We start from the raw sequence: 12,772 nt of genomic DNA, 5'->3' as shown, positions 1-12,772 counted from the left end.
TACATGGAGATCATATCCCCCTTATGTATTATACATGGAGATCATATCCCCCTTATGTATTATACATGGAGATCATATCCCCCTTATGTATTATACATGGAGATCATATCCCCCCCCTTATGTATTATACATGGAGATCATATCCCCCTTATGTATTATACATGGAGATCAAATCCCCCTTATGTATTATACATGGAGATCATATCCCCCTTATGTATTATACATGGAGATCATATCCCCCCCTTATGTATTATACATGGAGATCATATCCCCCTTATGTATTATACATGGAGATCATATCCCCCCCTTATGTATTATACATGGAGATCATATCCCCCCTTATGTATTATACATGGTGATCATATCCCCCCTTATGTATTATACATGGTGATCATATCCCTCCTTATGTATTATACATGGTGATCATATCCCCCCTTATGTATTATACATGGTGATCATATCCCCCTTATGTATTATACATGGAGATCATATCCCCCCTTATGTATTATACATGGAGATCATATCCCCCCTTATGTATTATACATGGAGATCATATTCCCCTTATGTACTATACATGGAGATCATATCCCCCTTATGTATTATACATGGAGATCATATCCCCCCTTATGTATTATACATGGAGATCATATCCCCCCTTATGTATTATACATGGAGATCATATCCCCCCTTATGTATTATACATGGAGATCATATCCCCCCCTTATGTATTATACATGGAGATCATATCCTCCCTTATGTATTATACATGGAGATCATATCCCCCCCTTATGTATTATACATGGTGATCATATCCCCCTTATGTATTATACATGGAGATCATATCCCCCTTATGTATTATACATGGAGATCATATCCCCCCTTATGTATTATACATGGAGATCATATCCCCCCTTATGTATTATACATGGAGATCATATCCCCCTTATGTATTATACATGGAGATCATATCCCCCCTTATGTATTATACATGGTGATCATATCCCCCCTTATGTATTATACATGGAGATCATATCCCCCCCTTATGTATTATACATGGAGATCATATCCCCCCCTTATGTATTATACATGGAGATCATATCCCCCCCTTATGTATTATACATGGAGATCATATCCCCCCCTTATGTATTATACATGGAGATCAAATCCCCCTTATGTATTATACATGGAGATCATATCCCCCCCTTATGTATTATACATGGAGATCACATCCCACTTATGTATTATACATGGAGATCATATCCCCCCCTTATGTATTATACATGGAGATCATATCCCCCCTTATGTATTATACATGGAGATCATATCCCCCCCTTATGTATTATACATGGAGATCATATCCTCCCTTATGTATTATACATGGAGATCATATCCCCCCCTTATGTATTATACATGGTGATCATATCCCCCTTATGTATTATACATGGAGATCATATCCCCCCTTATGTATTATACATGGAGATCATATCCCCCCCTTATGTATTATACATGGTGATCATATCCCCCTTATGTATTATACATGGATATCATATCCCCCCTTATGTATTATACATGGAGATCATATCCCCCCTTATGTATTATACATGGTGATCATATCCCCTTATGTATTATACATGGAGATCATATCCCCCCTTATGTATTATACATGGAGATCATATCCCCCTTATGTATTATACATGGAGATCATATCCCCCCTTATGTATTATACATGGAGATCATATCCCCCCTTATGTATTATACATGGAGATCATATCCTCCCTTATGTATTATACATGGAGATCATATCCCCCCTTATGTATTATACATGGTGATCATATCCCCCCTTATGTATTATACATGGAGATCATGTCCCCCCTTATGTATTATACATGGAGATCATATCCCCCCTTATGTATTATACTTGGTGATCATATCCCCCCTTATGTATTATACATGGAGATCATATCCCCCTTATGTATTATACATGGTGATCATATCCCCCCTTATGTATTATACATGGAGATCATATCCCCCCTTATGTATTATACATGGAGATCATATCCCCCCTTATGTATTATACTTGGTGATCATATCCCCCCTTATGTATTATACATGGAGATCATATCCCCCCCTTATGTATTATACATGGAGATCATATCCCCCCTTATGTATTATACATGGAGATCATATCCCCCCTTATGTATTATACATGGTGATCATATCCCCCCTTATGTATTATACATGGAGATCATATCCCCCCCTTATGTATTATACATGGAGATCATATCCCCCCTTATGTATTATACATGGAGATCATATCCCCCCTTATGTATTATACATGGAGATCATATCCCCCCCTTATGTATTATACATGGAGATCATATCCCCCCCTTATGTATTATACATGGAGATCATATCCTCCCTTATGTATTATACATGGAGATCATATCCCCCATTTATGTATTATACATGGAGATCATATCCTCCCTTATGTATTATACATGGAGATCATATCCCTCCTTATGTATTATACATGGAGATCATATCCCCCCCTTATGTATTATACATGGAGATCATATCCCCCCCTTATGTATTATACATGGAGATCATATCCCCCCCTTATGTATTATACATGGAGATCATATCCCCCCCTTATGTATTATACATGGAGATCATATCCCCCCCTTATGTATTATACATGGAGATCATATCCCCCCTTATGTATTATACATGGAGATCATATCCCCCTTATGTATTATACATGGAGATCATATCCCCCCTTATGTATTATACATGGAGATCATATCCCCCCCTTATGTATTATACATGGAGATCTTATCCCCCCTTATGTATTATACATGGTGATCATATCCCCCCTTATGTATTATACATGGAGATCATATCCCCCCTTATGTATTATACATGGTGATCATATCCCCCCTTATGTATTATACATGGAGATCATATCCCCCCTTATTTATTATACATGGAGATCATATCCCCCCTTATGTATTATACATGGAGATCATATCCCCCCTTATGTATTATACATGGAGATCATATCCCCCCTTATGTATTATACATGGAGATCATATCCCCCCTTATGTATTATACATGGAGATCATATCCCCCTTATGTATTATACATGGAGATCATATCCCCCTTGGGATTTTTAATATCAGACCCTATATTGTTTAAAAAAATATATTATTAAGTCGGGGTCCCAACACTGAACCTTGGGGTACCCCACTAACCCCTTCCATACCGGGCACTTTTCCCCCTTCCTGCCCAGGCCATTTTTCAGGTTTCAGCGCTCTCACACTTTGCATGACAACTGCGCGATCATACAACATTGTACCCAAAGTAAAAATTGGGGGATATCTGTACCGTCCTGACATTTGGGGGATATCTGTACCGTCCTGACATTTGGGGGATATCTGTACCGTCCTGACATTTGGGGGATATCTGTACCGTCCCGACATTTGGGGGATATCTGTACCGTCCCGACATTTGGGGGATATCTGTACCGTTCTGACATTTGGGGGATATCTGTACCATTCTGACATTTGGAGGATATCTGTACCGTTCTGACATTTGGGGGATATCTGTACCGTCCTGACATTTGGGGGATATCTGTACCGTCCCGACATTTGGGGGATATCTGTACCGTTCTGACATTTGGGGGATATCTGTACCATTCTGACATTTGGAGGATATCTGTACCCTCTTGACATTTGGGGATATCTGTACTGTCCCGACATTTGGGGGATATCTGTCCTGTTCTGACATTTGGGGGATATCTGTCCTGTTCTGACATTTGGGGGTTATCTGTACCGTCCTGACATTTGGGGGATATCTGTACCGTCCTGACATTTGGGGGTTATCTGTACCGTCCTGACATTTGGGGGATATCTGTACCGTCCTGACATTTGGGGGTTATCTGTACCGTCCTGACATTTGGGGGATATCTGTACCGTCCTGACATTTGGGGGATATCTGTACCGTCCTGACATTTGGGGGATATCTGTACCATCCTGACATTTGGGGGATATCTGTACCGTCCTTACATTTGGGGGATATCTGTACCATCCTGACATTTGGGGGATATCTGTACTCTCCTGACATTTGGGTGATATCTGTACCGTTCTGACATTTGGGGGATATCTGCACTGTCCTGACATTTGGGGGATATCTGTACCGTCCTGACATTTGGGGGATATCTTTACCATCCTGACATATTTGGGGGATATCTGTACCCTCCTGACATTTGGGGGATATTTGTACCCTCCTGACATTTGGGGGATATGTGCACCGTCCTGACATTTGGGGATATCTGCACCAGCCTGACATTTGGGGGATATCTGCACCATCCTGACATTTGGGGGGATATCTGCACCATCCTGACATTTGGGGGATATTTTTACTGTCTTGACATTTGGGGGATATATGTACTGTCCTGACATTTGAGGGATATCTGCACCGTCCTGACATTTTGGGGATATCTGTACTGTTCTGACTAGAGATGAGCGAATCGAACCTGGCAAAGTGGAATTCGTTTCGAATATCAGGAAAAATTTGATTCGCATCGAATCCGAATTTTAGCAAACTTCGGGTGCACGAATCAAATTTTTCCCGATCAGCCGGCAAAAGTGTCACTGCAGAGAGCTCCGCTATTTCTGACAGTTCTGACAGTTCATTTACAGCGGTTGAAACATTGTATCTATTTGTTTCCATTTAGGATACAGATGTTTTTATTCGGAAATAAATAGATACAATGTTTCAACCGCTGTAAATGTGAAGGAACTGTCAGAAATAGCGGAGCTCTCTGCAGATACACTTTTTGCTGTACTGGAATTCTTCTTCTTTTCATTCTTCTTCTTCTTTTCATTCTTCTTCTTCTTCTTCTTTTCATTCTTCCTCTTCTTCTTTTCATTCTTTTTCTTCTTTTCATTCTTCTTCTTCTTTTCATTCTTCTTCTTCTTCTTCTTTTCATTCTTCTTCTTCTTTTCACTCTTCTTTTCATTCTTCTTCTTCTTCTTTTCACTCTTCTTTTCATTCTTCTTCTTCTTCTTTTCACTCTTCTTTTCATTCTTCTTCTTCTTCTTTTCATTCTTCTTCTTTTCATTCTTCTCATTCTTCTTCTCATTCTTCTTTTCATTCTTCTTCTTCTTCTTCTTCTTCTTTTCATTCTTCTTCTTCTTCTTCTTTTCATTCTTCTTTTCATTCTTCTCATTCTTCTTTTCATTCTTCTTCTCATTCTTTTTTTCATTCTTCTTCTTCTTCTTTTCATTCTTCTTCTTCTTTTCATTCTTCTTTTCATTCTTCTTATTCTTCATTTCATTCTTCTTCTTCTTCTTTTCATTCTTCATTTCATTCTTCTTCTTCTTCTTTTCATTCTTCTTCTTCTTCTTTTCATTCTTCTTCTTCTTTTCATTCTTCTTCTTCTTCTTCTTTTCATTCTTCTTCTTCTTCTTCTTCTTCTTTTCATTCTTCTTCTTCTTCTTCTTTTCATTCTTCTTCTTCTTCTTCTTTTCATTCTTCTTCTTCTTCTTTTCATTCTTCTTCTACTTCTTCTTCTTCTTTTCATTCTTCTTCTTCTTCTTCTTCTTTTCATTCTTCTTCTTCTTCTTCTTTTCATTCTTCTTCTTCTTCTTCTTCTTCTTCTTCTTCTTTTCATTCTTCTTCTTCTTCTTCTTCTTTTCATTCTTCTTCTTCTTCTTCTTCTTTTCATTCTTCTTCTTCTTCTTCTTCTTCTTCTTCTTTTCATTCTTCTTCTTCTTCTTTTCATTCTTCTTCTTCTTCTTCTTCTTCTTCTTTTCATTCTTCTTCTTCTTCTTCTTCTTCTTCTTTTCATTCTTCTTCTTCTTCTTCTTCTTCTTCTTTTCATTCTTCTTTTCATTCTTCTTCTTCTTCTTCTTTTCATTCTTCTTTTCATTCTTCTTCTTCTTCTTCTTTTCATTCTTCTTTTCATTCTTCTTCTTCTTCTTCTTCTTTTCATTCTTCTTTTCATTCTTCTTCTTCTTCTTTTCATTCTTCTTCTTCTTCTTTTCATTCTTCTTCTTCTTCTTTTCATTCTTCTTCTTCTTCTTCTTCTTCTTCTTTTCATTCTTCTTCTTCTTCTTTTCATTCTTCTTCTTCTTCTTCTTCTTCTTCTTCTTCTTTTCATTCTTCTTCTTCTTTTCATTCTTCTTCTTCTTTTCATTCTTCTTCTTCTTCTTTTCATTCTTCTTCTTCTTCTTTTCATTCTTCTTCTTCTTCTTCTTCTTCTTCTTTTCATTCTTCTTCTTCTTCTTTTCATTCTTCTTCTTCTTCTTCTTCTTCTTCTTTTCATTCTTCTTTTCATTCTTCTTCTTCTTCTTCTTCTTCTTCTTCTTCTTTTCATTCTTCTTTTCATTCTTCTTCTTCTTCTTTTCATTCTTCTTTTCATTCTTCTTCTTTTCATTCTTCTTCTTCTTCTTCTTCTTCTTCTTTTCATTCTTCTTCTTCTTCTTCTTTTCATTCTTCTTCTTCTTTTCATTCTTCTTCTTCTTCTTTTCATGCTTCTTTTCATTCTTCTTCTTCTTCTTCTTTTCATTCTTCTTCTTCTTCTTCTTTTCATTCTTCTTCTTCTTCTTCTTTTCATTCTTCTTCTTCTTTTCATTCTTCTTCTTCTTCTTTTCATGCTTCTTTTCATTCTTCTTCTTCTTCTTCTTTTCATTCTTCTTCTTCTTCTTCTTTTCATTCTTCTTCTTCTTCTTCTTTTCATTCTTCTTCTTCTTCTTTTCATTCTTCTTCTTCTTTTCATTCTTCTTCTTCTTTTCATTCTTCTTTTCATTCTTCTTCTTCTTCTTCTTCTTCTTCTTCTTCGTCGTGCCCCGTGACTGCCCAAATGAGTGAAGTGTGCGGTGATTCTAAGATCGACGGCACTCATCTGCATGTCATACTGACTGACAGTATTATTTCTCTTCCCCAGCAGACTCCAAGGGCATTTAAATTAAAGGTACAGTGTTCTGCACTAATATAAAGGCTCTCTGAAGCCTAGAAACCCTTTTAATAAGTTAAATTTGCGGCGAATAAATTTGCATCAAATCGAATTTCTCCCACAAATTCGGCGAATCAGCCGAATCGAATTTTTGAATAATTCGCTCATCTCTAGTTCTGACATTTGGGGGATATCTGTACCGTCCTTACATTTGGGGGATATCTGTACTGTCCTGACATTTGGGGGATATCTGTCCTGTCCTGACATTTGGGGGATATCTGTACTGTTCTGACATTTGGGGGATATCTGTACCGTTCTGACATTTGGGGGATATCTGTACTGTCCTGACAATCTTAGACCTCTAGAAATTAGTTTGGCCGTCAGTACTTCAGGATCAATAAATTTTCAGATATCTCCCATAGTTTGTGAACTCTATAACTTCATTACAGACTAAATCATAAATCCTAATTTGGGTTATTTTCACCAAAGACATGTAGCAGAATACACCTCGGCCTAAATTTATGAAGAACAATTATTTATTTGCAAACTTTTATAACAGAAACAAAGAAAAACGTGGGTTTTTTTTTCCAAAATTTTTGTTCTTCTTTTGGGAAGAAAATTAAGCCATCCATTGTATACAACTGTCATGTGACCTGCACTATATACTTTATGTTGTACATTACATACTCCTGACCCCTGCACTATATACTCTATGTTGTACATTACATACTCCTGACCCCTGCACTATATACTCTATGTTGTATATTACATACTCCTGACCCCTACACTATATACTCTGTTGTACATTACATACTCCTGACCCCTGCACTATATACTCTATGTTGTACATTACATACTCCTGACCCCTGCACTATATACTCTATGTTGTATATTACATACTCCTGACCCCTACACTATATACTCTGTTGTACATTCCATACTCTTGACCCCTGCGCTATATATTCTGTTGTACATTTCATACTCCGGACCCCTGCGCTATATACTCTGTTGTACATTACATAATCCTGACCCCTGAAGTATATACTCTATGTTGTACATTACATACTCCTGACCCCTGCACTATATACTCTATGTTGTACATTACATACTCCTGACCCCTGCACTATATACTCTGTTGTACATTCCATACTCCTGACCCCTGCACTATATACTCTATGTTGTACATTACATACTCCTGACCCCTACACTATATACTCTATGTTGTACATTACATACTCCTGACCCCTGCACTATATACTCTGTTGTATATTACATACTCCTAACCCCTACACTATATACTCTGTTGTACATTCCATACTCTTGACCCCTGCGCTATATACTCTGTTGTACATTACATACTCCTGACCCCTGCACTATATACTCTATGTTGTACATTACATACTCCTGACCCCTGCACTATATACTCTATGTTGTACATTCAATAGTCCTGACTTCTGCTCTCCCCCCACTGCTATATATACACATAATATGGATTCTCTTTTGTTCCCCCCATTTCCTCCCAGCTGGACATTTTATATCGGATGATGTGATTGGAGCACAGACTTTTACGTGGTGATAATAATGTGATAACATCCTCTAACTTTGGACCCTTAAACAGAAAGTGATAATGAGGGAGGAGTCAATACCCCAATGATGGTGGTCTTCAGGATCAGTCCAGTCTTCATCTTGGTTGTTCTCCCCCCATCCTCACTCTCTGACCTCTGGTGGGGCTCAGCCCCGCTGTTCTTCATGACTAAATCATGGACTAAATAAGGAAGTGCAGTACTTCTTGTGTTGGGAAGATGGCGATGAGTGATAGAGGGGGTGGGGACCCTCGTCCTATAATCCCCTCATCACTGTCCCTCCTATAAAAGACAGTTCTGGTTGTTTCCTCACTCTCTGACTAAGGTCCATGAATAAAGAAATGACCTGGTAGGAGATCAGAGGAGCCATTTCCTAGTTCCCTTGAGGGTGGAATTGTAAGCTCCTCAGAGACCAAGCTGCCTGATGTGGGCGGAGTCCTGGTTTGGGGGAACCAATCAGCTCCTGTCTAGTAATCCTCTTTGTCTTTGTATTTTAGTCCATGGCCGGGAGATGAAGAAAACCTCCGAGGATTGTCTCACTTTGTCTCCAGACTGGAAAGTAGAAGATGAGGACATCACACAGTATAGTCCAGGAGAAAACCCGGCTCCCTCCAATGTCCATCCAGCACCACCCAGTGTAGATGGACCATCAGATTCCTCGTATCCTGAGGAACCTCAGACTATGTGGGACCGGGCCGGCCTTCCAACAGGGAAGAGGTTCTCCTGTACTGAGTGCGGGAAGGGATTCTGTTCTAAATCCGGTCTTAATGTGCATAAAAGATCTCACACGGGAGAGAAGCCGTATTCCTGTGCTGAGTGTGGGAAATGTTTTTCAGACAAGTCTAATTTGTACAGGCATCAGAAATCTCACACGGGGGAGAAGCCATATTCCTGTCCTGAATGTGGGAAATGTTTTTCAGAGAAGTCCAGTCTGCACAAACATCAGAGATCTCACACAGGGGAGAAGCCGTATTCCTGTCCCGAGTGTGGGAAATGTTTTTCACTGAAGCGCATTCTTTACATCCATCAGAGATCTCACACGGGGGAGAAACCGTATTCTTGTCCTGAGTGCGGGAAATGTTTTTCAGAGAAGTCCCATCTTTACAGACATCAGAGATCTCACACGGGGGAAAAGCCGTATTCCTGTCCTGAGTGTGGGAAATGTTATTCATTGAAGTCCAGTCTGCACACACATCAGAGATTTCACACGGGGGAAAAGCCATATTCCTGTCCTGAGTGCGGGAAATGTTTTTCACAGAAGTCCCATCTTTATAGTCATAAGAGATGTCACACAGGAGAGAAGCCGTATTTCTGTCCTGAGTGCGGGAAATGTTTTTCAGATAAGTCCAGTCTTTCCAAACATCAGAGATCTCACACGGGGGACAAGCCGTATTCCTGTCCTGAGTGCGGGAAATGTTTTTTAGATAAGTCCCATCTTTACACACATCAGAGATCTCACACAGGGGAGAAGCCGTATTCCTGCCCTGAGTGTGGGAAATGTTTTTCAGTGAAGTCCAGTCTTTACAGACATCAGAGATCTCACACAGGGCAAAAGCCGTATTCCTGTCCTGAGTGAGGGAAATGTTCCTCACTGAAGTCCTATGTTTCTGTACATCAGGGGTCCCACACAACCCTGGAGGTGTATTAGTGCCTTGAGTGCGGGAAATGTCTTCTAGATGAATGTTGCTGGACATCCCAGCTCTCATGTGGGGAAGAAGCACACCCTGATATACACCTCAGATATACTCCATGGCTGATCTTCATCATGGAAGAAACAGTTCATAAGGAGATCAAAGGTCCCCAAAGACATGGCTGAAGTGTGGGACCAGGTTGGCCATTGATGGCAGGAGAAGAATAAAAATGGAGTCCTGCCCTGTGATTGGCTGAGTACATTTGTGGTGGGAGATTTCACAAACACTTGGAGGTCTATTATTGATACTTTGTGGACAAATGTTCCAAGCACTCATTAGGCCCACAGTTGGAGGTGAGGACAATACTTGCATGGTGGGGGATCACTGAAGAAGTGGGTGGTAATAAAATGTCCCAATTCTAGAAGAGTGACTGATGGTGTACACATGGAAGTAATGGAATTGTGTGTATACCGGGAATGAAGGAGTGATTGGTGAATGCACATATTGGGACTTTCCTGTGTCTTTCTCCATACATGTTTCTTCTTGTATGTTTCCCGTGATACAAATGTCTGTGTATATGATCGGCACATGATGGTCTGTCTATGACAAACGTTTCATTGATCTGATCATTTCCATGGTGATTGTGGACACATTGTGATTGGTTGATGGGGGATGGAAAGCACAGAGAGCAGGAAGTAGAGCGCCATCCTTTCTACCTTTCACTATTCCTAGTTCAGATTTGTAGCAGAAATCCCCAACATGTAGCAATACACGGACAATTGATATCAGACAATGAGGCAGAGGAAGGCCAATCATGAAGCTGGGGGTGGTGCAGCATAGACTGTAACAGGGTCCTCCAGGAGTGCAGCTCACACTGCGGGCAGAACTCCTCCTACTGGGACATTCAGGCTTCACACAGCTACAGCTGCACTCCCGGGACTGCCACGCCTGGACTGTATATGGGGCGGGTGTGGAGGGATGAGGAGCAGGGATTGGCTATACATGTCTCTATTTATCCCTCTATAATCCCACACGGCAGAGATCGGGATTCCTTTTTATTTCCTTTCTAGCTCCCTTCTTTTCTTTCCGCCCTCCCTTCTCCCCCTCCCCTGTTCTCCCTTCCTCTCCCCCCCTCCCCCCTTCCTTCCAACCCATCCCTCCCTTCTTCCCCCTTCTTAAGCCCTCTTCTGTATTCCTATTCCTTTGTCTTTCTTTTATGTCCCTTTTGTACATTTGTAGGATGTATTGTGGAGATGTATAGATGTTGATGTGATCCCCGATCTCCTCACTCCAACACACATTGGAGAGCAGAACCCAGCAATGCTCTATGTACATCATCTGCAATGTCTATCCAGTCATTAATGTCATCTGTTCTCTCTGTTTGTAACACCCAAATGACTTGATGTTTTCTTTTTTTTTATTGACATAAAACCCAATAAATATTTCTTTAAAAAAAAAAACAAGTTCACAATGATGGTAAAAATTACTGTAGGCCCAAAATATCTATCCCACTAGTAACAAAAATACAATTCCAGTATCTATCCCGCCATTTGTAGACGCTGCAACTTTCACAGAAAACGATTCATTTACACGGATTGGGATTTTATTTTTAGCAAAGACACGGAGCAGAATACATTCTGGACGAAATTTATGACGAGATTTTAATATTTTTTTTTGCTGGACATGATTAACCCCTTGCCCTCCAAAGTATTTACCCCCTTCCTGACCACGCCTCTTTTTGATATTCGGTGCTGCACTAATTCCACTGATAATTGCGCGGTCATGCAATGCTGCACCCACATCCTTTTTTCACACAAATAGAGCTTTCTTTTGGTGGTATTTGATCACCTGTGCGCTTTTTATTTTTCGCGCTATAAACAAAAAAATACTTAAAATTTTGAAGAAAAACAAAATTGTTTACTTTCAGCTATAAAAAATATATAGTAAACTCAAAGTTAGTCATAAATTTAGCCCAAAATGTATTCTCCATGTTTTTAGTGAAAAATCCCAGTAAGTGTATATTGATTGCTTTGTGTGATAGTTATAACGTCTACAAACTATGGTATAAATACTGCAATTTACACCATTTTTTGCTATACAGCACTGCGCTAGTTTAATGGACAATTGCGCGGTCAAGCAATACGGTACATAAATGAAATTTACGTCCTTTTGAGCTTTCTTTCCGTGGTATTTGATCACCTGTGCAATATTTATTTTTGGTGCTATAAACAAAAAAAATTTTGAAAAAAAAAGTTTTGAAAAAAATAAAATTTTCTCATTTCTGTCATAAAAATATTAAAAAATACTAAAATATTCTGCTACATGTTTTTGGTTAAAAATAATCCCAATAATTGTATATTGATTGCTTTGTGTGATAGTTATAGCGTCTACAAACTATGGGATAGATCATGGAATTTACACAGCTTTTACTTTCTGACTGCTCATCACATTTCTTGAGGTGATAAAATACCAGAATAGTACAAACACCCCCAAATGACCCTTTTCAGAAAGTAGACACCCTAAGCTATCTGCTGAGAGGCATATTGAGTCCATGGAAGATTTTTTTTATTTCCACAAGTTTCTGGAAAATTACAAAAACA

The 12,772-nt window shown here is 39.2% G+C and overlaps 1 protein-coding gene across 1 annotated transcript in view; it reads left to right on the top strand.

Annotated features, from left to right (window-relative positions):
* LOC149462481 (uncharacterized) overlaps positions 1 to 10,287 on the top strand; it is a 40,912-nt gene extending 30,625 nt beyond the window's left edge. Inside the window, exon 3 of the mRNA XM_089676811.1 lies at positions 9,275 to 10,287. Within this exon, the coding sequence (XP_089532937.1) occupies positions 9,275 to 10,117 (843 nt within the window). The 3' untranslated portion in view covers positions 10,118 to 10,287. The remainder of the gene's footprint in view (positions 1 to 9,274) is intronic.
* The last annotated feature ends 2,485 nt before the right edge of the window (positions 10,288 to 12,772 follow it).

This window comes from Staurois parvus, unplaced genomic scaffold (genome assembly GCF_062004578.1).
Source record: "Staurois parvus isolate SC_StPar_1 unplaced genomic scaffold, SC_StPar_1.0 ptg000174l, whole genome shotgun sequence".
In the NCBI taxonomy this organism is placed as follows: Eukaryota; Metazoa; Chordata; class Amphibia; order Anura; family Ranidae; genus Staurois; species Staurois parvus.
This window is presented reverse-complemented; position numbering and strand designations above follow the sequence as displayed.